Here is a 26,126-nt window from a genome sequence, read left to right on the forward strand (position 1 = left end):
GATCATCTGATCGATCGACGAGGGGCCGGAAGCGCTTATCAAGCAAGCCATACATTCCGTCAACTCATATCTTCAGCTTTGGTATCACTCCCACCGCGATGCCCCGGCAAGCGCCCAACGCGCTTCAAAACCTCCTCGCTGGACTCGTCCTCCCCCTTCTCTCGATCCTCCTCCTCCCGGTCAGCCTGGTCGCGGTCGGTCTGTGCGTCGCGCACGATGCCCTCAGGCGGCGATTCGTTTTCGCTATGGGGTCTGAGGGGGCGGAGAGGGGGAAAGGGGAGAAGGAAGGGAAGAAGGGGTGTGTCATCATTAGTGGAGGGAGGATGACGAAGGGGTTGACGTGAGTTCTTGCTTCTTACCCATCGAGGGAGGATACTATGAGAAGGGGGATAAGAATGAGCTGATAGTGCAGACTTGCTAGGGCTTTCAAGCGGGCTGGCTGGAAAGTCGTCGGCGTGGAGGAAGAAGGGTGAGTCAATTTCTCGCCTTCCGCTTTCAAATCACATGATCCTACAGGGCACCGAGAGCACAGCTCACAGCTGACGTTCAGGTGGGGCGAGCTCTGCCCTCTCCGTTTCTCCTCTTCCTTATCCTCCTTCCACCTCCTCCCTCCCGCATCCACCTCGTACGCCGCCTACTCATCCGCCCTCCTCCAACTGGCGCAGCATCACTCCGCCGACCTCTTCATCCCCGTCTCTGGCGTGGCCTCGTCCGTGGAAGACGCACTCGCCGCGGACGACATGTACGCGCATACCAAAGGACGGTGCCGGACCTTCATTCAGGACCCCGAGACCATGCGTGACCTGCACGATAAAGACCGGTTCATGGCGCTGGTGGATCGGCTGGGGATGCGTATTCCCGCCGGAAAGATGGTGAAGAGCGTGCAGGAGGCGATGGCATTTTTGGAGGAGCAGAAGAGGGAGAAGGTGGAGAGGCAGTTTGTGTTGAAGTGTATGGGGCTGGATGAGAATCGGGGGGATATGACGCTGTTCCCGCTGCAAGGAGATGGGGAGGGGTTGGGGCGGACAAGGGAGATGTTGAAGGGGTTGAAGTCGAGGATTGCGGAGGAGAATCCATACGTCTTTCAAGAGTACATCCCGGGCCAGGGTGAGTAGGGGTATACAGCTGGTCGAGCCTGAGCTGACTCTCAGAATGGTGCACCCACGCCTCGGTCATCCGCGGTCGACTCACCTCGTTCGTCGCTGCCCCTTCCAACGATATGCTCATGACCTACGAGAACGCCACTACCTCCGCAACCGGTCGTCTTGCCGAAGAATGGACTACCACCTTCCTCGACAAGCTCCAGGCTGATCCCCTGCCTTCCACTTCCACGTCCAGCGAAGACCAGACCCGCGGTCTTACCGGTCATTTCTCTTTCGACTTTATCCTCTCCACCACGGACGGCCATCTCTACCCTATCGAATGCAACGCCCGGGTGCACACCGCCGTCATTCTTCTGCCATTGGACGGGATCGCCTCGTGCTACGATGACGAAGGGGACGAGGACGATCTGGATCCTGATTCGGGGTATCACCGCGCCGTCCTCCGTCCGCCTCCCAATACCCGGCCGAGATCGTGGATCTACAATGATCTGATTATGCGATACCTCCCGCAAGTCGTTACCGCCCCGGACGTGCTCGAGAGGATACACCCCTCCCTCCCCGCTTGCTCGCCGAGGGTCTACCCCAAGAAACGGCCGAGCGAGTCGGTGTGGGATATCAGGGTGGATCCGACGCTTATCGCGGATGATTGGGTCCCGTTCCTGGTGCTCTGGCATGTCTTCTGGCCGGGGTTGCTGCTGCAGAAGTGGTGGCAGGGAAAGAAGTGGACCAGGGTGGGTTTGCATGCGAGCGGCTCCAAGAGGAACTACTTGCTGATGGTCTTAGTTGAACGTCAGTACCGGCCGAATCTTCGAGGCATAAGTGGCGAGGCCGGAGGGTGGTTCGATGTAGCGCAGGAAAGAGTAGTTGAGAGTTGCCTGCCCTGCGAAGACATGGGGCGAGCAGGGAAGCTGAAAATATAGAAGGATAGATGAACATGCTCCCATGAGATCAAATGCGCAGTGCATGCTTCCATCTACGCTCTACATTCTATGGCACCTCGGTATTGTTCAGACACACGTGCTCATCCTTGTCCAGCGCGTTCAGGCTGTCCATTTGCGCCTTGCTAAGCTCAAAGTCAAAGACCTGAGTATTGGAGATGATGCGTTCTTTGGTGTCGGATTTCGGAAGGGGGATGAATCTGTAGTATCAGCATCGGTCTTGACGGGCTCGCCCAAGGATAAGAGCTCTACTAGGTCATGACTCACCCTCTCTGCAGACTCCACCTGATCAGGACCTGGGCCCAGCTCTTCCCTGTCTCTTCGGCGATCTTGAGCAGGGTCGGATCGGACGATTTTGTACCCTGGACCATGGGCGAGTAGGCTTCGAGCGCGATGTTGTGAGATTGGCAGTATGAGACGATGGCGGGTTGTTGACACCAGGGGTGAAGCTAAGTTGTCAGCTCTGAAACCTGTCAGGCGACCTTACGTCTCGAGAAGCTCACCTCGATCTGGTTCACTGCGGGCGGTATTTCCGCGTACGTCTCCATCTCCTTCAGATGGCGCAGACCACTACTCCATCAGCTTCTTCCCTTCGTCACGGGCGGTCAGACACCCTATACTCACTAGTTTGACACACCAATAGCCTTGGCCTTCCCATCCTTCACCAGCTCCTCCATCAACTTCCACTGCTTCGGTCTCCCCTCCGGCCCAGCAGTAGGCGAGTGAATCAAGAAGAGATCGACGTAGCCTTTCGATGTCGGGTCAATCTTGGCCACACTCTCCTCTAGCCTTTCTTGGACTTTATCGGCATGTCCGAGCTTGGTCGTGAGGAAGACGGAGGATCGGTCGACGGAGGAGGACTGGACGGCAGCGCCGACTTCGGCTTCGTTACTGCTAGTGTCAGCTCGATTTTCCGCTCAACGTAGAGGGTAGCTTACAAGTACCACTGTGCCGAGTCAATGTGTCGATATCCCGCCTCAAGAGCAGTGGTGACTGTACGCGTGGCGATCTCGGGCGGGGAGAGGTAGACGCCGAACCCAAGTTGAGGGATCTTACCGGTCAGCTGATGGAATGAGATCAGTGAAGCAGGGGCGCACCTTGTCGCCGTTGTTCAGAGTTATGGTAGTATCGAACAAAAGAGAGGGCATGGCGTGAATGCTTTAGGGAAGGTACGATGGGTGTAGCCAATGTATAGTGTGAGGAGAAGAGAAGCAGATCGAGCAACCTAGACGGAACCAAATATCGACGCACGGATCAGCTCCAAAGCCAATTCTGAAACACCATCTGAAACGTGCCAGCGGGTCCGGGCGGAGTGGGATAGATCTACCCAGCCATATCGTCCTCCCGATCCATCGTAAGCTTCACAGCGTCTTCCTGAGGCTTAGGAGGGGGAACAGGCTCGGCCGCCATATCCGCTCGGAGCTGGGGAGGCGGACCGGTTGAAGGCGTGTGCGCCGACGACATCCTGCCCGGCGTTATTGTACGATATGGAGCCGCGCTTCTTGGGTTTGGGTAGGGGCCAGGCTCAACACGGTCAACAGTAGAAGCGATCAGGTCCTCGTTCAGCTTTGACGTTTCGAGCGACTCTCAAGCTACACACTATGGTACAGTACATGGTGACAATACAAGCTAGTCTGCGAGAACAACCGATAACCGATAGTAAAGTATGGAAAGAAGAAGAAGCGAAAGAACCTATGTACAACATGACAAGACCCGAAGACCCGCATCCCAAGACACCTTGCCTCGCTTATACCGATCCCTCCCCTGTCACGCGCGCCGCCTTCCCACTCGGTGAAGCCGCCTCGCTCCCCACAGCGTGCTGGCCATTATTCGGCAGCTTGGGACCCAGAACCTTCCTTGCCTTCTTCTCCTTCGGCCCGGTCGTGTCTTTCCCCTTCCTCTGCTTCCCTGTCGTCTCTTTGCCCTTCTTTTCTTTGCCCTTCGTCTCCATGTCCTTTGACCCTCTCTTCATCTCGACCGCCGACATTGAAGGCGCATCCCATCCCTTTACAGCCCTCGATGGGCCTGATACAATCTCCCCGAGGTGAGTGACCCTCCCCTGCCCACTGCCTGACCCGCCACCCCCCTCCTTCTTCTTCTCCAGAGCCTTGAAGAGAGCCTGGCGACTGTCCGCCAGGAAGAATCCCGCCGCTATCGTCGGAGGAGGTATAGCAGTTCGAGTGGTGGACTTTCGGGTGGACTGGGCCCGAAGGTCCTGCCATCCCAGCCGGCCCGCTTGCTCGTGCATCGCCCAGTCCGGAACCGAAGTATCAGGCTGGGATGGAGGATCGGTTGGTCGATACGACGACGATGCAGCGTCCGTGGTAGCTGAGACGGATGACTTTGTATTCGACCGACGGGGAGCCTTCGCCTTGGCTGAGACCGGAGGGGCGTGTACGTGATCGATGGGGTCGAACTCAGCAAACTCCGAGTAATGGGCGAGTGCGACGATCGAGGTCGACCCTGGGGATGGCTCCGCCTTACCAGCGACGGGGACCGTATGAGCCGCGTCGAGAGCGGTGTCCGCGCCTTCGTTCCAGACCAACGCCGGCTGAGGGTAGGGGAAGAAGGAGCTTCGCTTGCGGAGGTGAAGCGGAGGTGGCTTGTCCGACGCGTGATCACCGTACAGGCAGAGGAAAACCGCCTTCTTAGGCCCGATATGGAATACCTCGTCCGCCAGTGACTGGCAGAGCACCGCGTCGCCCGGATAGACCTGAAGGGCCGATTCGGGGAAGCCTGGCGAGAAGAAGCGGGCGCCGGTCGGAGGGGCGGAGAGGCAGATGTAGAGTGAAGGGTGGCCTTTGGTGTATGTGTGGGTGGGCCGGGCGGGGGGCTTGGAGGCGATATCGATATGGGAGAAGAGTTTGTCGCAGCCGGAGAAGGCGCAGGGTCTGGAGTGTCAGCTATAGGATCTGAACGATATGAGGTGGACGTACCGCGCGTAAGTCTTCATCCACTCTGAGCACTCCTTGATCCCTTGCGACCGCCTGAGCAGAGCTGTCGTCGCCTGGTCGACGAGTATACTGTGGACAATGACATCGTCAGAGTCTTTGCCTTTAGCGAGGTCCTTGATCACGCCGGCGCGGAGGAAGCGCTGGTGGAGGACTAAGATGGGGAGCTGGGAGTGTGCCGGTGGGCGGCCGTGAGGGGTCTGGTAGATCGCTAGGACGTCGTATTTGTTGGTAAAGCCGACATCGAATGCTGTATCGCCCTTGAGAGAGCCTGGGGATCAGCATCAATCTCGACACGTGGAGCTTTGGCTTACCGGTGGTGACGGGGTCCAAAGAGCAGAAGCTTGGGTACACTAATTTGATCAGCACACAGCTGCGGTTGATGACGGGCCGGAGGGAGCATACCGTATTCTATCATGGTTGGGGCATGAAGAGTGATAAATGGGAAGGTGTATGATGTGAGAAGATGAAGAGGTTGAGTTGCGCTTTGACCCCTCCTTTGGCTCGGGGAAGAAATGACGCGTGACGTGTGTGACAGGGGGTCAAAGCGGGGTGGCAAATTCCTTAACTGTTTCAGATCGTCTCACCTCCGTTTCCCTCGGTACTGACTTTTCCTTCTTCCATTTCTCTTCCCTCACGACCCTTCGCACCATCTCAGCGGAGCAGCAAAGTGCCATGTCGAGTCCACTGCCCTTCTCTTCTCGTGAGTGCGCGATCACGTCATGACCGCTTCCGAGGCTAGCGTCGCTCACGCGTCGCGGCTCGGTACTATCCAGATGTGGACTTCGAGGACTTTGTCGCCGGTTTCGAATACGACTTTGATGACGGATTCTCCTCGACCCGGCGTATGAAAGACATCGCCCCGGGTCGACCTCAGAAGCGGAAGGAAATCGAAACCAAGATCGAAGCAGAGCTAGAGAAGGAATACGAGCGAGAAGGAAAGAAACAGGCCGAGCGCATCCAGGCGCTCGAGGCGGAGAAGGAGGAGTGGACCGAGAAGTTCTAGGAGGCGGAGACGACCGAGGAGGTCCGGCGTATCAAGAGAAGGAAGTATGAGGCCGAGGAAAAGAAGGTGGTTGAGCTGGAAAAGGATGTGGCCGAGTTGAAGAAGAAGGAGGCGGCGTTGCTCAAGAGGCAGTGAGAAGGGAGATTGTCAGTCAGTAAGTTGGTTGTCGCTTGCGGGGTCTGAGGCGCTGATCGTTCAGAGGTACCGCAAGGGGGCAAAGTGGCCTCGCGTCAGCCATTGACCAATCGCTCATTGTGGAGCACTCGAGATCAGTCAGTCGATGGTGGGTCGATGTATGGTGGGTCGATGTGAGATGTGAGGGCCAAAGAGAATGCAAAGAGCTGATATCAAGAGTATGCTTCTCTCGCTCCGACAGCCTTCCGTACCCCTCTCCGCCGAGTCGACTACCGTCCTCCTCATCCCCTTCGATCTTTCCTCAGCATGTAAATTCCCCCATCAGCCATCCATCGCATCGACAATTCCCGATCAGAAATCAGCCCTTCCAACTCCACGACCATCAGCCATTAGTACTGTAAGATGAATCAAGCATGTATGTATATACGACAAACCTATGCAGATATGTCCTACCGCCTCCTCCTCACCTTGTCCTCGCGCAAGACTCCTCCTCTCCGGTGTGTTTACAGCATGACCACCCCGATCCCCGCACCCTGCTTCATCGAGGTGCCCTTGAGCCCGCCATCGATCGGTGCGCATTGCCAATTGTAGAGGTAGTCTGCGATATCAGCTCAAAGTCAACCACGACGATGACAGGGAGATCAACTCACAGTTCTATAAAAGGGAAGAAGGAAGCATCAGCTGGGACCCCAGGCGACGAGCCAAGTCAGTACGAGATTGGAACTCACTAAGAAACCATCACCTGCGCCGAACTAGCCCATCAGCTTTGTCTCTCAGAAGGCACGGGGAGAGATTGGCAGCTTGCCTTCTGTTCCGAGAGGAACATGTTGTTATCGAGCAATGTCAACGCGTTAAGCACGTCAAACCCAGCCTATACCGCATCAGCTACTTCTCCTCTTCCCCCGTCGCCCTTGTCTCCCACGCACGAGTTAACCATCACTCACATTCTTCGCGACCACCATCAAGTCCCCACTGAGCTGCACAAGTCTCGCCCCCAGCCTCTCCCGTCTCTTGCGCTCCTCCACGATCCCCACCGACGCCGACGATTCCGCGACAGCCTCGCTCCCGCCCGAGGACGGACGGAAGATGCTGTCCGAGGCGTAATAGTAGAGGTAGGCGGCATTCAGGATCCGGTGTGTCGGGTGCTTCATGATACTTGACGGAAGAGAGTAAAAGGAGATCATGTCGGTGATGACGTGTGTGGTTGGGTCCTACCTCATCAGCTTGCTTTTCCTCGTGGCGAAGTCCAAAAGAGCTTGGGCTCACCTCGACAACATAAGCCCAAACGACCTGTCCCTCCCTCCTCCACTTTGCCGACCCCTCTCCCTCGCCTCCCACTTCCCCTCCGCTCGCGCCCACCTCTCCACCGGCAATAGTCCCACCCTCACCCCCCTCTTTCCCCCTTCCAGACAAAAACCAATGCTCGACCTCTTGATCCGTCTCGAACGTCTGCGTAATCTCGAATCGGGCGAGATACCGCCTCAGGAGCGCAGCGACTTGGGGGACGTCCTTCTTCTCCATCTCGCGGAAACCGGGAAGGGACGGGGCAGTGGGTACCGCGAGCTGCTTGACGAGGCGGGCGATGGTCATGGACCGAGGGAGGGAGGAGAATCCGATATCGACCAGTTTGGGCGGGTTGAGGTTGCGGTGGTAGTATCTATGTGATCGGCAAGAAGTGCGTGATGGAGATGACCTTCAAAAAAGCTGGCTCACCTGGAAGTACCGATAGGCGTAGGAAGCACAATCCCAGCAGTATAGATAGCCTGCCAGACACCCCGAAGGTTCACCCGCCGCGTCACCTCCTTGATGAGCACGGGCGTGAGCCGCTTGGCGCGGAGCTTCTTGTGCACACAGAGGAAGTTGATCTCGGCCGATGGGAACGTTCTGGCTGTCAGCTCGGGCCTCGGTACATGGTTCAGGGGACTGACTTGGACCGGACGCGGATATCGACAAGGATACCGCTGATGAACGCAACGAGCTTGCCGGTCTTTTGGACGCGAACACCGATGTGCCAGTCAGGGTGATATCCAGGCGCTGTGAGCGACCTGAAGGTCAGCGCCTGACCGACACGCATGACACAGCTCGCGGCAACTGACCAGAGCAAGAACTCCTTGGAGTAGCGGAATCGGAACATGGCGTCATCATCTTCGACGTAGTTCTCGGAGAGTAATGAGTAGACCTCTTCGCACTACGCGATCAGCTCGTTACCCATACAAAGCGTGGCAGGCACAACTGACCTGAACATCGTTCTTGATATCGATCAAGCTCCACTCAAACCCGCTCGGTAAGGGCAAGGGCTCCTGCCTGACCTCTTCGACCGTCTTGATGGGATCGATCGGGCCTTCTTCCATCGCCATCATGGCGAAGGAAGAGCCGGAGAGCGTTTGCGGCACGGGCTGAGTCTTCCAGAACTGACCGTTAACTTCAGCACGACGGGAAAAGAGCTGGAAGGCTGACCTTATGCTCTCCTATTGTTTTGGAGTTGGACTTGTTCCCGATAGCCACTTGCCCATCCAGGATCTTCATCAGGTCGACAGCTTTCAATGCTTTTTGGATGTCCGCTGTGGGGTCAGCGGTGAAGCACATGCGGGGTACGGTAAAGACGAGAACTGACCGTCCGTCGCGCCTTGCTCCGAAGCGTCCATATTGCTTCTGATAGTCTGGAGCAGCTCCTGCGGTGCTTCTCCCGAAGCTAGAGCTCTATTCTCGTCAGCTCAGGCCCTCCCTCTCATCCAACTTGATCGACTCACTTCAACCTCTGAACAGCCTTCCCCGCCTTTCCCTTCTTCTTCTTTTTCTTCTTCTTCCCCTCGATACCCTCCGCTCCAGCAGACCCTGCTAAAGCTTCTGTCGCCCCATTCTCCACTTCTTCCCCGTCTGCCTCGTCGTCTTCCTCCTCATCCTCTGCTTCTTCCGCCCGCGCGTCTTTGCCGAGCTGCTCGAACTTCTTGAGGACGTCGTCCGTCTCGGTGTCCTGGATAGGGTGGGAAGAGGGTCCAGCCTCCGTAAAGGATGGCGATGTGCCTGTCCCAAGTGTTTCTCCTGCGGTCAAGGGCATGTCGAGAGTGGGTGAGGGGTGAGGAATAGATGATGAAATTGTCTGTGCGAAGCTGCTTGGCTGCAGTTGAGGAATGCGGAGTTGGATACGTGGAGGGACCAAACAGCACTTGAGGTTGGCGGCGTTCCCCGCTTCTTGGCTCGGCGGGCGCGCTGGCACTGAGCGATACAAGGCCGGGTTGGGCAACTTGCCTGGCTACCTATACAACTTGATACATAACAAAGCTTTAATAGGACCCAGTCTCGCCCACGAGCTTCCGCAGTATATCCGAGGCGAAAAAGAACGAAACAACAGCGAATTTTACAAACCGCTAAACTTGCGGATACCACGAGCCTCGTTCCCCCCCATCCCGTTCAATCATCCGCCATGGTATGTCCTTCTGTACTGATCGTTTGAATCTGGAAACCCCCGCTCGGTCAGTGAAGAAGGTAACAGCTGATAAAATAGTCTGATATCGCTCGTCCCGAATCTCCTGGGTCTGCAGGAGGCGCGTCCAGCTCATTTGCTGTTTCGAGGCCGCACGGAGCCAATGCTGTCCGGTATGTCGCTCAGCTGGATCAAGGTCGAGGACGGGGACTCGTTGTGGGCGTATATGGCAGGTGGTAGTGGGAGATGGCCATGATATAGGGAGAGGGAGATTGAAAGATCCATGTTGGAGAGAGGACGTGGTCCGGCTCTTCACAAATGCTCCAGCGACGGAAGACTGAGGGACCCTCGGGAGGGAGGAAAGACCGGGACTGGAACTTTTGGGATGGTACTCATAGCTAACCATCAGTCGTCGTGCACCTACCGCTCCCCGCCCAAACTCATCCCGCGCAGCCGGAGCTGGCGGGAGCTCAAACACCATGTTGAAGCTGTACACGGATTCAGGGGATGCTGGGCTGAAAGTGTGAGTGATGGGTTATCTGTCGGAGCTGGAGAAGATTAGCATGAGCACAAAAACGGGCGGCTGGAGGATGCGCAGAGGTCTTGGAAAGGACAAGGTGGCCAGAGAGGGGGAGAGCAAGGCGGTCCAGGCAGGTGGGGGCTGTGCTTTGGCATTGATTCTGCTTTTGTCATATGCCCTCTCCCAATACACAGCCATCACTGCCTCATACTACCTGGTCCACTATAATTATGGTCCGGTCTTCCAGAACTCGTACTAGTCCGCCTTCCAAGTCCCAAGCTGACCCCTCAGGGACCCCTTCGTCGTCGTCGTCCTCTCCATCTCCTTCATCGCCTCCATCTTCTTCCTGCATATCACCGCCAAGGTGGTCCGGGCGTTCACAAAGTAGGCTGTAGAGCCAACGGCGGGGTCGCGCAGTCTCGGTCTGTCGGGTCTTGGGGGTAGAGTGGGAAAGATAGGGAAAAGCGGGTCCATGCGGACGGATGAGGCATGTATTCGTGAGATCTTGTGCAGTTGGGGAGTTGGGAGGCTGGGTACGGGCCATTGCCTGGATGCTGCTGGACGGGAGCCTGGAGCTTGGGGTGTGGCGCATCACGGGCGTATCATCTTCTGGCTGATCTGGGTCGGGGCGCGGACATTTTCTGATGCTCCTACTTACCGCAGGCCTCCCCTTGGTCGAAGGCTGGATATGTAGTGACTGGCACTGACGGCATGGGCACCTCACTTGGTTTCCGTAGTGATGACACCCTGGCGCACGCTGACATGTCGAGAGTCGCTCGGTTGAGCTATATAAGCGGATGTCATCCCACCCTCTTACTTATCGCCACAACCCTCACTCAGCAACTAAGAGGGTAACCTTACTCACTAGCCCAAGCACAACGAACCACCATCCACTGCATCCGCATTATTCAGATATCGGCTCTGCAGACTACCACTATCACTGGTCATGGCTAAAGTCCTCTCAAATCCCATGTATACTTCTCAGTACTCTCTTCTCCTTTCTGGCCTCTGCTGCGGAGCATGCTGGCTGTACACTGCGCGGGGCGTATTGCATACCAGGTCCATAGTCGTACCTACCTACTCATACTGTAATCGAGCCCCGGCGGCGAGCTCGTCTTCCGTTGGAAACTGAAAGCTGGAAGCAAGCAAGCGTGCCGGCAGCGCTACCGCGAAGCTCTCCATGACTTCGTCCAAGGTACCCGACCGGTTGGTGTACACGAGTATGTAGCTATCAGGCCGTCGCGCAATCTCCCGAGCCCACTCCATATGCATGAGTCCTCGAGCCCCGTCAACGAGCATGAGCACTGAGCAGCGCAAGAGATCTGCGGGGGATTCTAGCCGACGGTTAGATCTTCGGGCAGATCCGACGACAAAGGAGACCAGGCGGGAAAGATGTTGAGCGCGACTGGGAGGTCTATCTGGGACATCACCATCTAGCTTCCATCCTCCTCCGTCATCTCGCACACTCGACAATATGGCAGACCTAAGCAAGCCTCAGAACCCATCCACGATCTCGCATTGGATCGCCTCGGTGAGCTCCTTGACATCCCGACCAGCTGGTTGTCCGGTAGCTGATAACAGAACACGGGGCCTTCCAGCTTGCACAACTATGGCAAGGATGAGAGCATACCCGAGAGCGCCGACATTGTGATCGTCGGAGGTGAGTCAACGCTCGAAGCTCGAGCTGACAGGTAGCTGGGATCTCTGGCGCTATGCTCGCGTATCACCTCACTCACCCAGAGGACGACAAGCACGCACTCCCTGAGGGCACACATATCGTGATACTGGAAGCGAACGAGGTGTCCAGTTCAGCCAGTGAGTCTCTACGACAGAGCTCAGGCTGATGTTTAGCTGGCCGGAACGGTGGTCATTTCGCTCCCTCCACCTTCGTCCACATGCCCAGACTTGTTCGGCCCGTCGGCAAGGGCGGCGCCGGTCTATCTCGGTCACAAGCCGTCAATATCCTTCAGCACGAATGGGACAACTACCAGCGCAACATCGCGGTCATCAAGAAGCACGGGCTGGAGCACAAGGTCGATCTCCACACCGGCAAGGCGATGGCGGTATATACAACGGAGAAGGCTCTCGCGAGCACCATGAAGATCAGAGAAGATTGGCTGGCGGCGCTGAAGGAGATGGGCGTGGAAGACTGGTCGGATGGCAAGTTCTATACGGACAAGGAGGAGGCTATCAAGGTGAGTAGGCCTACGCGACAGGAGCTGATTGTAGCTCTCGAGGGTTCAAGGCGCGATAGGATGCTCGACTCGGAGCGCCGGTACTGTCCACCCGCACAAACTCACCACTGAGCTTCTCAAGCTATCGCTAGGATCGACCAAGTACAAAGTCACGCTCAGGACCAGCGCGCCAGTCACCAAGCTCTCTCAGTCCGGCTCCACGCATACCGTCGAGACTAGCCGAGGGTCCATCACCGCCCCCAAGGTCGTCCTCTGCACCAACGCCCACACACCCCACCTCTTCCCCGCCGGCCACCCCTTCTCCAAGATCATGTACCCCGTCCGGATCCAGATGGGCCTCTTCACCCCTCCCCCAGCCTTCTCCGGGATCAAGTCGCTCTCGGCGAGCTACGGCTTCCCAGATGGTTACTGCGCGACCTCGGCGGGCGGTATTGTTGTTGGCGTCGGGGCGGCCGACTATCTCGAGGCCAAAGTCGGCAAGCCTCAGGATTACATCTGCCAGACGGATATCAGCCAAGTGACCCCGGAAGCTACAAAGTGTGAGTACTATGTGAGACCCCGCTGATCAGCAGTCATGACGGGATACATGGAGAAGACGTTTGTGGACTGGAAGGAGAAGGCGCACGGAGAGGGTCTGACTCGATCGTGGACAGGGGTCATGTCGTACACGACAGATCTCCTCCCTCTTATCGGTCCCCTACCTGGGGTCGACGGGCTGTACGTTTCTGTCGGATACAACGTGAGTTTTTTAACTTTCATCTGGAGGCCATGAGCTGATCTTCAGGGTCACGGTATGAGCAGTAAGCACACCATACTCTGACGACTAGACGCCAGGACTGACTCATCAGCAACACATACCACCAACCGCGCACTCGCCCGACTCATCGCATCCGAGGAGTGGGATCAGGATTTCCCTACCGCCTACGTGGTCAGCGAGGAACGCCTCAACCGACAACATGCCCAAAAGTTCGACGACTACGTTAAGATCGTAGCGGGCAATAAGCTGGCCGGACCGCCATCTGAGCCACAGCTGGATTCGTAAATCTTACGGGCATGTATCTTGTGCAGCTGATGCTATTGCTGATTGCCCCCTTTGTTCGGCTAATGTACACACTGATGCTGGCGTCTCTCATCCTGCAGCGGGCAACGCATGATGACTTACGAACCAGTCCCCTCAGACTCGCTGGAGGCTACATACCGTAGCTCTGGCTCGCCCTCTTATCACCGTCGTATCAAGTTGTGGAGACGCGGCTTCCGCATTGGTTGCATATCCTTGATCCTGGGTTCGGCCAAGGCAGAGAGGTTGAAGTCCAGCATTCCTTTGACAAACGTCTCCTTTCGCTTCAGGACAAAGCAGCTCCACTACATTGTCTAATGGCACTCCTATGTCACTGATTGAGGATATATACTGAATCTAGTGCTGGCAATACCTCCTCAGCATCAAGGTCGTACGAGCGAAGAATCATCGTCGTCAGACTCCACACCACCAGAAGGAAGAGACATCCCCTCATCTGCTCGTCATCATGGGACGCCGCCTGATCCACTTCACCAGGGCTGGCTCTAGCATCTCCCCCGCTACCGTCTGCGTCATCTTCCTCGTCGTCGCTGTCATCGGCTATATCGTCCTCGAGCGAGGCCACAATCGTAACGGCAAAGACGAGCACTCAGGCTCTGAATCCAGATCTAGCAGCTCCCCTGACCCGACTCCTGCTACCCCTGCCGAGCCCAACGATACTTCCACCCCTCCAACCCCAGCTACCCCCGCCAGCAGTGACAGAAAGTCGAGCTCAAAGCGAAGATCGCGGAATTCCTCCCAGCCGGCGCCTGCTACCCCCTCCATCTACCCCGCAGGTGATTCCGGCAATCCTCCTACACCCCTCTCCAGCGTCAATTCCACCGGCCCCGGCGACTACTCTGCCGATGATGAAACCGAGTACGACACAGACGCGGATGAGGCGGCTAAGAGGAGGTTGCAGAAAGCGGGCAAGCCGGCTCTGAAACCCCCTGGGTCCCAGTCGGCAGTGCGCAAGACTCAGAAGTTTGCCGATGGCAACACGGCGGCGACCGATGTTCGGATCTTTGACGAGGATCAGAGGGGTACCTGGCAATTTCAGGACGGTACCGCCGGGCTCAATGGCAGGAAGGACCGAGAGCAGCGGGAAGCGGAGGTGCCAGTCAATCACATCGAATCGCGGTTGCCCTCATTCCGCCCCCTCCTCGCCGCGCATACCACAGTCCTAGAGCGGATGGACAAGATTGAGAAGATACTCTTTCACAACTGCCTGGATGGCTCCCTAGACTCGGATCTGGCGCGAGAGACGATGGCGGACAAGTGGCACGCAAGATGGGGGAAACTGCCGGTGGTGATTGTGGAACTGTGCAACGTGCTCTTCGAGTGTGAGGAGATTATTGACGTGCCCGCCTTGGCGTACGCTATGGCGTGCGTGCCCGAAATCTTGATGAGCAAAGCTTACCCAGCTCACATGCTCATTGCTCCGGGGTTCGAACACGAGAAAGTGCTAGAGAGGACGACGGCAGAGGGAAAGGTTGTGCGACACCTCCCTCGGAAGACAGACGGGGAAGGCTTAGTGGTGGCGAAGGAGGCGGCACGAGACTTACTGCTGGGGTGGTTCGTGCTGCCGTTCCGGGGGTTTGTCAAAGACGAATGGCGAGACACGGGCAAGCAGAAGTTGGCGGGTTTCCTGCTCCCGCCGGAGATCACTGCAGCGGTCGGAGGACCAGGGTCAGCAGGGGAGGAACTGCTCAAATGGCTGGGCTGGGCCGGACAACGATACCTCCTGAACCGAGCCTTCACCTACCAGGGCGCGGAGCTGTTTGACGGATCGGCGCGCATCTCGATCAGCCCAAAGAATCCGGATAGCATCGAGGTGTTCAAGGTCGACATCACCGTGTTTGTACCGGAAAGTCAGATCATCCAAGAGCATGGCCCTTGGAAAGCTCAATTCACGCCGTTCTGGCTGAAGGAGTCAGCGACTCCGGACAAGATGGATCCACAACGCGGCCACATCAAGGGGTGGCACTCGCAGTGGCTAGTAACTGCTGTTCGACGTTGCCTGGATATGGCCCCACCATGGCTTGATCAGCACTTTCCTCTGGCGGGGCTCACCCCGGGAAGAGCCAATGACCTCAGTCACGTACGGCTCGGGTTCAGACGGCTCATTGTCCGCCCGGGATTCATGCCCCTTGCAGCGGAGATGGCTGATCTGGACCCAGGCAACGGAGGTGGGACCAAGGCAGCCACCGTATACACCGACGAGAAGACACCTGTCCTCATGCAGCTCTCCCTTGACTTTGTCGAGGATATGAGAAAGGGCATGGGGGCTCTGGTGGCTCCGGAATCGAAGGGCCGGACCTACAGCGACGTCTTGGAACATCTCATCCTACAGACGCGGATCACCAGCATCAAGTTTGAGAATCGGCGCCAGAACCATTGGCACACCCCCAAAACAGGCCCATCTAGTGTAGATCATTTCGATCCCACCCAGGTGGGGTTCATTATGGGGTTGCTACTCCCTGCCCTGGCAAAGAGAAACAGCCGGGACCCAGACGCTCATCACTATGCCGACTTGAATACATTCAAAGGATCGGAGGACGGAAGATACTTCATCGACGTGGATCTTGGCGGGATCATGCCTTACGTTCCCCAGGAGCATGGCGCACTCAAGGCAGACTTCTGCTGGACCCGGTACTTTGACCGCGTCAAAACCTACTATATCCCCTTCCTGCGGGTCGGCGCCGTCACAAAGATGATACAACCGGGAATGGAGGCGGTGGGAGATCAGAGGCTGCAGTGGAACACCTCACGGTGGTTCACTGATCTGAAGGGCAAGCTCCTCGATGATCCTCCCCCGGAACCCTTCCTCGACGATGTTGGGAAACCCTTACCCGCCCAACCGCACGTCCAGCGAACATTTGTGGTGGTGGTACCTTCCCTCGACACAGGCCGTGTCGCTCTCCACTCCCAACTGGACAACGCAATCTATCAGGATTATGTGAAACCAGCTACCAGGTCAACAGAGGAGGACAAGGCCAAATTGGTGGCGGATGTCGACCAATTCATCGCGAGAGCCAATGAGTCGGTGAGATTCACAACGGTGGTGGAATGTCAGACCACTGTCTCTGAGCCGACACTATGGACGTTGGACTATACGAAGAAGGGTGCTCAGGTAATCGCTGAGCAAGACGCTATGGTGGAGGAAATGGCGAGGAGGTTACAGGGGGGTCCTCTCCCTCCGGCGCCGGGAGTCACACCGGCCGTGGCTGCTCAGGGGGGTGATAAGGACCCAGCGCATCCTCGTACGGTTCCTCTGGGGAGCGATGGTGAGCCATTCCGGAACCCCTGCGGAGCGATATTAGCTGAATGATACTCAGCGTCAGCCGCCGGGACGGGTTAAAATCTGCTCATGATCACCGATGATGATTTGATCGCGGCGCTCAATAAGGATGCCAAAGGGGCAGATGTCCGACAGCATATATTGATGTTGCACCAGTGGGGTAGTACGGCGGACGAAATTGCTCGGCAACTCTACCGGATCCGAATAGGGGAAAAAGAGAAGCCGGATGGGGCTTTCAAGGGGTTGAGCCTCGGTAAGAGGGAGAAAGCATGTCGTGAAGAGCGTGTGAAAGCTATGGCGGATGTCAAGAGCATGCTAGTCTTGGCACAAAAGGAACATGAAGAGAGATTAGAGGCGGCTGAAAAAGCAGGGGACAGGCCAGCCGAGAAGGAGCCTGCTGGTGCCCACGCAGACGGTGAGTAGAGCATGTGTTCCATTTCGAAGATTGGCTGATTGTTTCCCAGTGCAAGCCCCACCTCCCAAGGATGACCCGAAGCCGCTTGTCAGCGATCGCGTCTTGCTCACAGCGCTCATACTCAAAAAGGATGCTGAGGCGGCAGAGTGCCGCAAGAAGATACACGGCATATTGCTTGGGGTCCCGGCGGATGACAATGAAGACAGGCTCGCTAGGGACCTTTGTCGCATACGAGCGGTGGATCCGAAAAATAAGCATACGGATGGATACTGGCGGGCTGCAGAGGACGTTGAGAAAATGCTTGACGAGGCGTATGCCGAATATCGGAAAAGGGGGGAAAAGGCGGATGGAGAGGGGAATCGCGCTGAGCAGGCGCACGCTACAAGAGAGGGCGGATCATGGGGAGACGCTGTGACAGAAACCATGCAGGTCAAGAACGCACGGCTGGCGAGAGGGAAGGGGGCTGCTTCGACAGCTGTCATGCAAGCCCGAGAAGAGCAGCTGGAGAATCGGAGGAAGGGCAAGTTGATCTTCTGGTCTGATTGCAGTGCGTCTTAAGGAAGCCGGCTGATCAGCCTTCAGGACCCCAAAAGGATTTTGAGCGGAAGATTCACTCCGAGGACGACGGCTCCGAAGCCTTCCTAGCCCTGCAACATCATTATCAAGATTTGTGCACCTTGACCGATGACCAGCGTAAGAAGCGGCAGACCGATGATGATGGAGGTGTCATAGGTGAGTGTGATGATCGGCGGGAGCCGTATGGAGCAGCTCGCTGATCGTCCAGACCCTCGTAAGAATGCCGATGGAGTGCATGTACCGTGGCCCGCCACTGAAGAAGCCACGATACCACGGAGACATACTCGAGGCGGCGGTGGATCTACCACTCTGGGACGTAGAGGGGAGTGACAGTCGGATGATGCTCTCGGAACGGGACAGGGCTGGAGGGAACCCTGGTTATGAGAAGGTGCGCCGGGCTAGGTTGGAGAAAGCCTTGAGAGTCCTCCTCGATGATCGCACGGCGAAGGATGGCAAAGTGAGAGATATGGATGAAATCCTCAAGGATATGGCGGATATGGAGGACAAGGAGGACAGCAACCGAGTGCTGTTCTGGCAGAAGGTCAATGGGCAATAGGGGGCTGATAGTGAGGCCCGGAGTTGGCGAGAGGGGAAAGACGCATCAGCTAGAAGGAGAGGATCCAGAAGCCGGTGCAGAGGCACCGCAGACCAACGCAAAGGGGATTAGAGAGGCGTTAGTGGGGATTGAGGAAGGTGAAAGACCCTAGCACACCTTGTTCATCAGCAGATAGGATGCCTCAGTGTACACTAGATTCCGTGGGAAGTCAGTGTACGATAGCCACAGTGGTCAAGTAGTCTCGTGGATAGGACCCGTGTCGAAGGTAGCTTTGCAGAGCGCTTCAGTACGCGAGTGAGCCGTGAATAGGCGTGCAACAGCGTCGCAGAAGGCCACGCATTGGATCGATCCGCGGGTAATGTGGAGGCTTTGTACCGACTCGATTGGGCCACCAGGTATTCCCCGCGGGATCTCGCTCGATACTGATGAGTCCGCGAATACTTGCTCGACGACTCTCTCCTGTCATGTGCACTCTACAGCTGGTGAACATGACTCAAGCAATGCACTGCGCTGTCGACTCAATTCTGGCGGTAGATTGGTTAGACTACTACCATACGCATGTCAGGATGGGCAAGACTTCGAAGAGTAAGATTGGCCCTGCTCTCGATACGCCTGACGAGATCAGCCTGGGTTCGGCGTCTCGTCTGCGATTGGAGAGAAGCAGCTGGGGGCCCAGCCGCCGTCGAGATTGGTAGGACTCGTAAACAGGGTATGGGAGGTATAAGACTGTTGCTTTGGTCCAAGTAAGATTGGGTACAGGGGATGCTTACAAGAACAAGTTACATGTACTGGGGTAATGACCAGCCCGCATTAGTAAATCCCTAGCATTTCATTAGCGCTTCATTAGCGGAATCTATTAGTTACAATAGAAATTTGGTGATGACGCGTCGACGCGACGCGTTTATTCTTGGTCACAACCTTCTCTTACCTTACTCTACTGCACTTCATCTCTTGCCGCACGGTCTCAGGTCACCGCGGGCTGAGCCACTTCGATGAGGGTTGGAAGGTTCTGTACGAGAGACGCTGGAGTGTTGGGCGATATGGTTGAGATCAGCTGGTTCTTGGTGGCTGACAGCTGACATGGACAGCGGAGCGGCTGACACGGAGCACGTACCTCCTCGTCCGCCTCCACTCTCGCGTCGAGATCTCCGTGCCTGATGCAGTCACAGCTCAGGCCTCAGGCCTCTGGTTCCCTTCCTCCCTTTCCTCCCTCCTTTGACTGCTATTTTGGCTTTGTGGCTTGCTCGCTTCCCCGTCAGATCCAGTCCAGTCAGCTCAAGCAAGAGGGAACCGAATAAGGCGCCACCGTGGACAAGACAAAGAGTGGATGGGGGAGAGGAGATATATGTAGACTAGATTCCCCCTTCTCCCTTCCTATTATTGCTCCTCACTTCTCCGTTCCTCTCCTGACCTACTCAAGACCTTCTTAACCTCACTTCTAGACACCACCATGACCTCCCCCAACCCCAATCCTGGTACGCCCCTCGCCGGCCCTGGGTACTTCCCGTCCCCTGCCGGACCCCGCAACATTGTCCTTCTCCTCGACGGCACCTCGAATCAATTCTCCGAGCACAATACCAATCTCATCAAGCTCCTCTCTGTCATCAAAGCGGATGAGTCCCAGCTGGTCTACTATAGCTCGGGGTTGGGGACGGTCCTGCCCGAGTCGTCCGGAGCGTGGGGCAAGTTGAGGCAGAAGGGAGCGCAGATCCTTGACATGGGTTTCGCCTTGTACGTATATTGCTCCCTAAAGGTGCAGGACTGGGCTGACGAAGCAGCAACTTTGACGAGTTCGTCTGTGACGCCTATCGATACCTCATGGAGTACTACCGCACCGGCGACAAGATCTACCTCTTTGGGTTCTCGAGGGGCGCGTACACCGCCAGGGCTCTTGCGGGAATGATCCAGCGGGTGAGTCTTGCCGTATTGACTACGGGCGAAGCTGATCAAATAGGTCGGCCTGCTTCCCGCCGGTAATGCCAACCAAGTCACCCTGTGAGTTCCGCTGCTTCTTGAGACGGGAGCGCCAGCTAATTACTCAGGGCATATGAGATGTATACCGGTCCCGAGCACCCGCGCGACTCGAAGAAGAAGGACCCGTCTGTCCTTTATCGTCGGATCTTTGGACGGTCCAGGCCAGTCGCCGTCGAGTTTCTGGGTGTCTGGGTATGTCGACCGCATCAGGCTCTAAATCAACTAGCTGACAGTCAGGACACCGTCTCGTCCCTTGGTGGACTTGATATCAAGTGTATGTTTTCTTCATCTCTTCTCTCCCATCTGCTCTCCTCTACCAACACTTCCTGACCACGCCGTATCGCCCCGTCCTTTCATACCACTCCGTCTCCCCTCTCCTATCTTATCGTTCTGCACCACTCCATCCGCTCCTTTCTCACCTCGCGCCCTCTCCACGCCTCTACCTTATATTCTTGCATCTATACTTCTTGCTAGGGCACAGCTGACTCCCAGTGATGCCATTCGCGGCCGGCGCCAAGTCCGTCAAGATCTGCCGTCACGCCCTCGCCCTGGACGAGCGCCGTGCCCGCTTCGCCCCCGAATTCTGGCGGCGCGACGAGCACGAGACCGACCTCCTGCACAAGGTCGCCGAGATCAAAGCTCAGCTCAAGGCCAAGCCGAACGACGCCACTCTCGAGAAGGAGTTGGCCAAGATCGAGAAGAAGCTCAACGACGATTACCCCGCCACTGCGCTCGTTGGGCCGTCGGGGGCGAAGCGGGAGATGCTCAAGTCGGTGGAGTGCTGGTTCCAGGTAAGCTTGGCTCTCGGCTCTCTTCGGGGCAGTGTGATGGAGGCCATCGCTGAGTCCCAGGGGTGTCATTCGGATGTGGGAGGAGGAACTACTTTGAACGACGAGCCGTCCCTCTCCAACATTCCCTTCAGGTATGTCCCCTCCGAACAGGGACCAACTCCAGAGCTGACCGGCAGGTGGATGCTCCGCGAGGCGGTCCACTGCGGTCTTCTCCTCGACCCCGAAGGCGTCGCGTACCAGAAAGCCCTCATCATCCCTGTTCCCCCTCCCCAGCCGACCCTCTCATCTGCCGTCACTACCGAAACCCCCGCCAAGCCGGCCGACAACGCCCTCAAGGCCATCGCTCGCCTTCGCGACCTGCTCGAGGAGCAGGGGTACGACGCCCGGCGCGAGTCGGAGCAGGAAGACGAGGTCGAAAAGCTCCGCAGGGCCCTTCCTCAGGCGGAACTCACCAAGATCATCGAGGTGGCGGCGGCGCTCGACTCGGCTCAGCCTGCCTCGGGCTTCGGCGCGGTCAACTCGCTCAGCAAGGATCAGCTGGCGGGGATGAATGAGAGTTTGGTCGGGGTGTGGAATGTCCTGGAGCATATCATTCTGAAGACGAGGAAGTATACCAAGGATGGCGACAAGGAGAAGACCGAGATCAGGTATGTCCCATCCTCCTGTCTTCACTTCTTCGTGTCTTCGGTCATATTTTGTAATTTGCCCCAGCAGCTGACAGTCCAGTGTCAACCACGGCGACGGCCGCCAGATCATCCCCGGGCAGAAATGCCATCGCTCCGTCCTCCTCCGCCTTTTGTACGAAGCGCACCATCACGGCTCCAAGAAGCTCCAGGATGGCGAGAAGGCGCACTATGATGGTCCAGCCGCGCACGTCGCCACCGGCTGGCCCGAATGGGATGCGGTCAAGCGGGGCGAGGAGAATGATGATGAGATTTGGTTGGATTAGGCTGGGGTAGGGCTTTACTGGGTCTGATCATATTTTGTATATAGCTGGCGAGTGGTGGTCGGGTCTGGGTTGTACATAGTCAGTAATGAGCACGAGACGCATGCACCTGGTCATCATCAGCATGTTCGGCCAATGGAGATACCCCTCAGTCTCCGCATTCCTCACGCGACGCGACTTGGAGATTCTTGAAGGTGGCCAAAGCGGTCGACTTCTAATCTTTCAACTTCGATTGCTGATCAGCTACTAGACCCACCCATACGCTACAAGACCTCGGCTCGCTGCCTGGCTCCTGCGATTGATATCCCTAGGCTGTCATCATTGTCTACCTCCAAAGAAGGGCGCGAGGAGCTGTGAACGAGCTCGCCGATATCTCCACTGGTATCTTCGCTCGCACCGCCGGAATGTGGTACGTAGCTCTCTTCATCGCTCTTCATTGTGGCAGCACCTGGAACTGTACTTAGGAGAGCGACTTGCTCGAAGATTGAGTCATCAGCTGATACCGCTCAGTAAACACATCTTGAATGCGCAAGTCTCGATCCGAGCGCCATGCTGCAGGAAATGGTTTGACGTGAGCTACCCTGTTTGCCGCAGATGAGTCTGGTGGTCACGTAGCTGATATGTCTAGTGCCCAGACTGTCACGCCGAGTCGGAGTCTCACGAGCTGAGAAAAGCCGTCGAGATGGCCTTCATGTGCAAGAAGGTATGTCCGCCGGTACTGCTCCTTTCTCAGCTTAACTTTGGAGATACTGTCTTCATGGGCTGGAAGTTGGACATCTGAGTCTGAGGATGTCACTTGCATTCCTCTCAGATGGACGGGCGGACCGGTCGTTCTCAGAGATGGTATAGCTAATGAAACAGTGCAAAAAGGCATTTCGGAAAGATATGACCGAGTATGAAGAAGCGGACGAGTACTGCCCTCATTGCGATAATCAATATGTGCGTCTTGTCCTCCTCATTATTTGTAGACTGCCAAGATGGCGCTGATGGGTCAGGTGGTAGAAGCGAAAGAACCAAAAGCGATGATTGGGGTGGAAGGCGAGGATGCACGGATGGATTCGAGGTAGGTTCTTGCTCTCGCCCCCCTCTCTCCCTTCGCCAGGTCTCTGTTCTGTCTCCACTTTTCTGTCGCTGTCGCCATCGCCTCTCATACCTTCTTATCCGTCGTCCTCTTCTTGCTCTCTCTCTCTGTTACGGGACCCTGGTCCGATTTCCATCCTTCTTGCCCATTGCCCATTGCCCCTCGCCCTGATCCCCTTCCCCTTCCTCTGAGATCCCTCTAGACAGTTCTAAGTCTTGCCTCCCCTCTCTCCCCTTTCCCAGGTCTTCTTCCCCGTCCTCTTTTCCTCTTCCAATCACTTCTCATCCCTACTTCCTCGCTTCTCTATCTCCCTCGTGTCTGCCTCCCGTCAAGTCTCCATCCCTCTTGCCTCTTCCTTGTCTCCCTTTGGTCTCCTTCTGCCCTGCCCACCTCGAATATCCCTCTAGACTGGACCCCAATCTTCGCTACCATGCTCGAACTTAGCTGATACCTCAGGATGATCAAAGACGACCGGGAAAAGATTGCGATGGATAGAAGTCTCTTTGCAGGGAAGGACGTGAGCGATAAGCTGGATACGAGACCGCGGAGATGACCCAGGCGCCCTGTGTGCGGGGCTGAGGGGGACTGCTGGGGATGGACAGGTGATCATGGAGAGGGACACTGGTAGGACGGGTGCGGGCGTGCTGAATGATAGGGTCGGTCATTGCGGGTAGTATTGGCTGAGCCACCATCCATCATTAACCAATTATACAGTCCCCTACCCAACTTTGCTATATGCTACAACGGCTCGTGTCTTCGCTCAGACTCCTCACACCCTCAAATGCCCCTCATCCTTGACCTGCTTCCCTTCTCTACCCCTCTGCCCGCCTCTCGTCGCCCTCCCTCCCCTCCCGCCCACGCCCCTCAGTCATCTTCCTGTCGGCTGTATCCAGATGACCCCATCGCTTCTGCCATCCGCTGTGGAGCCATGTCCCGAGTCTGCCAGCGACCCCTTCGAGGACGACGCCGCGGAGGAGGTGATGGACGTGTTTGCGGAGCTGATCGGGCTGTATGCGGAGTAGTAGGAGGTCGGCGGAGTGGTGGTATTCTGTGGGCTGAGGGCGTACAGATCCAGGTGGGCGGCTGTGCGGTGCATAGGGGTGTAGTATGGATTTGACGCGTTGGAGTGATATGGGTATTGAGAAGCCTGAGAGTCATCAGCAAGTTGCTCTTCCGATAGCGCAGGCCATGGGGACCTGTCGGCGCAGCTTTTGTAGAGCTTGATCTGACCTACCATTGATCTTAGCTGAGGTTGCTGAGTATGAGCTGACCCGCGGTGCAAAGTACCAAGTTGACTGGTGGGGAGTGGCGGTATTAACTGTTGAGTGATGTGTGAGCATGTGGGGGAAGAGATTCGAAGAAGCAAGCGCCTTTATATATCATTTTCGGCGGCTCCGCACAAACATTACTGTCAAAGGCGTCATTGATCGAACGAACCCGGCGGCGCGTGTCCAGCCACGAGGCGGCAAAGGACGTGAAGAAGAGCGGAGTAAGCAGGTGCAAGCTGTCCAAAGAGACAGAAGGGGCACCATGGGGACCACATCGCATGCGGCAACAGCGCAACAGCGACGGCGGGCTGCGGGGTAAGCAAGGGACGAGGTGTGTGTGCCGCAGTCACGGGGTCACTAGCTTCAAGGGGGAACGTGTTTCGGATCCCGAGGTCGGATCTCGGGGTGGGAGGACTGGGGTTTCGGGTGTTTCAGCACCGGGCAACACGCCGGTTGTAAAGACAGCTCATGAGCCCGCCAAACAACGGTGTCATAGTAGGTCTCCTCCATCCCTCCCCCTTGGCACTATCGCGTCCCAATGTACGGGCGATGTTTTGCAGGTGCAAGTTCTGGGAGGTGTATCGGTGGCTGGCGGAAATGCGGTGCAATCGACCTACCGTCGTCTCGTTTACCTTCCTCTGGATGATCGTGTTAGAGATCAGTTCCAATCAGACCTCAGCCTCAACCTCAGTCAATGGAGGCGGTCTAGGAGGTGTATTGGTGATGGGTGAGAAATAGAATGCGGCACGATCGACTTATCGTCGACGTCGTTTATTTTCAGTTCTTCGTCTCGATCACCTTCACCGGTCGTTCATCATGTCAGTGATCGGTCCCAGCCATTTGTCAGCATCAACTTCAGTCAGTGGAGGCAGTCCAGCCAAGCGAATCAGTAGGGTCGCATCAGTCATCATCAAGACTTGCTATCTCTTACATGCCCATGAGCTCCGTATATCACTATCTACACGAGGAGGGGGAAGAATGGGGGATAGATCGGCGACAACAACCAGGAAGAGTTGATGGGAAGAAGTGGTAGTACAAACGAAAAGACGAGATACGACGGAGAAAGAAAAGCGAACGAAAGAATATCCGTGAATCGCACCAACCAGTCCCAATAACGCGCACCCCCCTCACATGCCCATACTCATCATCCGCCTATCACCCTCTCGTGGTGGTCCCCCTCCCGGACTGTGCCCCTGCCCCGGGTGTCCCGTGTGCCCATATGGGCTCGCCAACCCCTGTCCGCCAATCCCCAAATACCCATTCCCCTGCTGTTGTTGCTGCTGCTGCGGCTGCGTGGGGTAGTACGAGTAGTCCCCATTCGGCGTGAACCCGAAGCTCGCCTGCGTGGGTGATGGGCCCGCACTCGAGAGATGGTGGCCCGGGTGGTGGTGCTGATGATGTTGCTGTTGTTGCTGCTGTTGTTGTTGCTGGTGGTGTTGCTGCTGATGGTGGAGATTGTGGTATTCGGGGTGATGTGGGGATGGGTAGGGGTAGTTGGCAGTCATGGGTGATTGAAGGGTCATGCCCATCCCGTGTGGACTGGGTTGACGGTGCATGTCCGGAAGGGAAGGGACTGGCGGGATGTCAGATGGCTGAGACAGATCCGGGTTGGAGTTGGGTCCGCCCTTCCGTTTTCCGCTAGGCAGGCGCTTCTTGGGTCGGCCGGTCGCAGGGGTTCCCTGGCCAATCATACCCGCTGCGGACGCTTGTTGGTCGTTGGGCGTCGACATGCCGTCGAGGGGGATATTGGACGCGGCCGCTTGTTGCGCAGAGGCGGCCATGGCGGCGGAGGCGGCAGCGGTGAGTTTGTGCGGGCGGATTGCGAGTTGGCCATTCTTGGCCTTGGTGGTGGGAACCGGGCCGGAGGTGGGCTGACCATCAGGGCCAAAGCC

The 26,126-nt window shown here is 56.8% G+C and overlaps 10 protein-coding genes across 10 annotated transcripts; 7 read left to right on the forward strand and 3 right to left on the reverse strand.

Moving 5' to 3' along the window:
- Positions 1-98: 98 nt before the first annotated feature.
- Positions 99-1,922, forward strand: MKK02DRAFT_37458 (uncharacterized protein; the record flags this gene model as incomplete). The annotated part of the gene is made up of 5 exons (XM_053089660.1): positions 99-340; positions 413-469; positions 551-1,107; positions 1,152-1,834; positions 1,887-1,922. The coding sequence occupies 5 exons, from the start codon at positions 99-101 to the stop codon at positions 1,920-1,922; spliced, it is 1,575 nt and encodes a 524-aa protein (XP_052944358.1).
- A 168-nt stretch (positions 1,923-2,090) lies between these two features.
- MKK02DRAFT_34224 (Aldo/keto reductase) lies at positions 2,091-3,189 on the reverse strand (the record flags this gene model as incomplete). The annotated part of the gene is made up of 6 exons (XM_053088875.1): positions 2,091-2,241; positions 2,309-2,490; positions 2,545-2,611; positions 2,666-2,932; positions 2,980-3,092; positions 3,139-3,189. The coding sequence occupies 6 exons, from the start codon at positions 3,187-3,189 to the stop codon at positions 2,091-2,093; spliced, it is 831 nt and encodes a 276-aa protein (XP_052944359.1).
- A 599-nt stretch (positions 3,190-3,788) lies between these two features.
- MKK02DRAFT_27776 (uncharacterized protein) lies at positions 3,789-5,669 on the reverse strand (the record flags this gene model as incomplete). The annotated part of the gene is made up of 4 exons (XM_053087397.1): positions 3,789-4,932; positions 4,978-5,263; positions 5,307-5,403; positions 5,580-5,669. The coding sequence occupies 4 exons, from the start codon at positions 5,667-5,669 to the stop codon at positions 3,789-3,791; spliced, it is 1,617 nt and encodes a 538-aa protein (XP_052944360.1).
- Positions 5,670-6,636: 967 nt separating this feature from the next.
- Positions 6,637-8,719, reverse strand: MKK02DRAFT_16489 (Glycylpeptide N-tetradecanoyltransferase; the record flags this gene model as incomplete). The annotated part of the gene is made up of 11 exons (XM_053085640.1): positions 6,637-6,731; positions 6,858-6,885; positions 6,918-7,004; positions 7,078-7,344; positions 7,400-7,455; positions 7,516-7,790; positions 7,847-8,017; positions 8,062-8,192; positions 8,226-8,321; positions 8,371-8,544; positions 8,591-8,719. 11 exons carry the CDS (start codon positions 8,717-8,719, stop codon positions 6,637-6,639), a joined length of 1,509 nt encoding a protein of 502 aa, XP_052944361.1.
- An 838-nt stretch (positions 8,720-9,557) lies between these two features.
- MKK02DRAFT_34226 (Sec61beta family-domain-containing protein) lies at positions 9,558-10,465 on the forward strand (the record flags this gene model as incomplete). The annotated part of the gene is made up of 4 exons (XM_053088876.1): positions 9,558-9,560; positions 9,639-9,730; positions 9,967-10,080; positions 10,369-10,465. 4 exons carry the CDS (start codon positions 9,558-9,560, stop codon positions 10,463-10,465), a joined length of 306 nt encoding a protein of 101 aa, XP_052944362.1.
- A 1,086-nt stretch (positions 10,466-11,551) lies between these two features.
- Positions 11,552-13,314, forward strand: MKK02DRAFT_37464 (FAD dependent oxidoreductase; the record flags this gene model as incomplete). Its single annotated transcript, XM_053089661.1, has 8 exons — positions 11,552-11,608; positions 11,659-11,737; positions 11,773-11,892; positions 11,929-12,272; positions 12,307-12,811; positions 12,845-13,011; positions 13,057-13,072; positions 13,121-13,314. 8 exons carry the CDS (start codon positions 11,552-11,554, stop codon positions 13,312-13,314), a joined length of 1,482 nt encoding a protein of 493 aa, XP_052944363.1.
- A 481-nt stretch (positions 13,315-13,795) lies between these two features.
- MKK02DRAFT_37465 (uncharacterized protein) lies at positions 13,796-16,687 on the forward strand (the record flags this gene model as incomplete). Its single annotated transcript, XM_053089662.1, has 2 exons — positions 13,796-16,613; positions 16,665-16,687. The coding sequence occupies 2 exons, from the start codon at positions 13,796-13,798 to the stop codon at positions 16,685-16,687; spliced, it is 2,841 nt and encodes a 946-aa protein (XP_052944364.1).
- A 234-nt stretch (positions 16,688-16,921) lies between these two features.
- On the forward strand, positions 16,922-18,174 carry MKK02DRAFT_37466 (uncharacterized protein; the record flags this gene model as incomplete). The annotated part of the gene is made up of 5 exons (XM_053089663.1): positions 16,922-17,042; positions 17,092-17,589; positions 17,625-17,774; positions 17,827-17,855; positions 17,908-18,174. 5 exons carry the CDS (start codon positions 16,922-16,924, stop codon positions 18,172-18,174), a joined length of 1,065 nt encoding a protein of 354 aa, XP_052944365.1.
- A 1,450-nt stretch (positions 18,175-19,624) lies between these two features.
- Positions 19,625-21,888, forward strand: MKK02DRAFT_37467 (uncharacterized protein; the record flags this gene model as incomplete). Its single annotated transcript, XM_053089664.1, has 9 exons — positions 19,625-19,905; positions 19,953-20,085; positions 20,129-20,169; positions 20,217-20,340; positions 20,386-20,422; positions 20,641-20,939; positions 21,000-21,070; positions 21,116-21,586; positions 21,666-21,888. 9 exons carry the CDS (start codon positions 19,625-19,627, stop codon positions 21,886-21,888), a joined length of 1,680 nt encoding a protein of 559 aa, XP_052944366.1.
- A 502-nt stretch (positions 21,889-22,390) lies between these two features.
- MKK02DRAFT_16367 (uncharacterized protein) lies at positions 22,391-23,519 on the forward strand (the record flags this gene model as incomplete). Its single annotated transcript, XM_053085619.1, has 5 exons — positions 22,391-22,456; positions 22,514-22,588; positions 22,747-22,824; positions 22,881-22,948; positions 23,423-23,519. Coding segments are annotated over 5 exons (384 nt in total), but the record flags the coding sequence as incomplete, so codon positions are not given.
- Between the last annotated feature and the right edge of the window lie 2,607 nt (positions 23,520-26,126).

The sequence above is a fragment of the Dioszegia hungarica genome (assembly GCF_025882075.1).
Source record: "Dioszegia hungarica strain PDD-24b-2 chromosome Unknown MKK02contig_11, whole genome shotgun sequence".
In the NCBI taxonomy this organism is placed as follows: Eukaryota; Fungi; Basidiomycota; class Tremellomycetes; order Tremellales; family Bulleribasidiaceae; genus Dioszegia; species Dioszegia hungarica.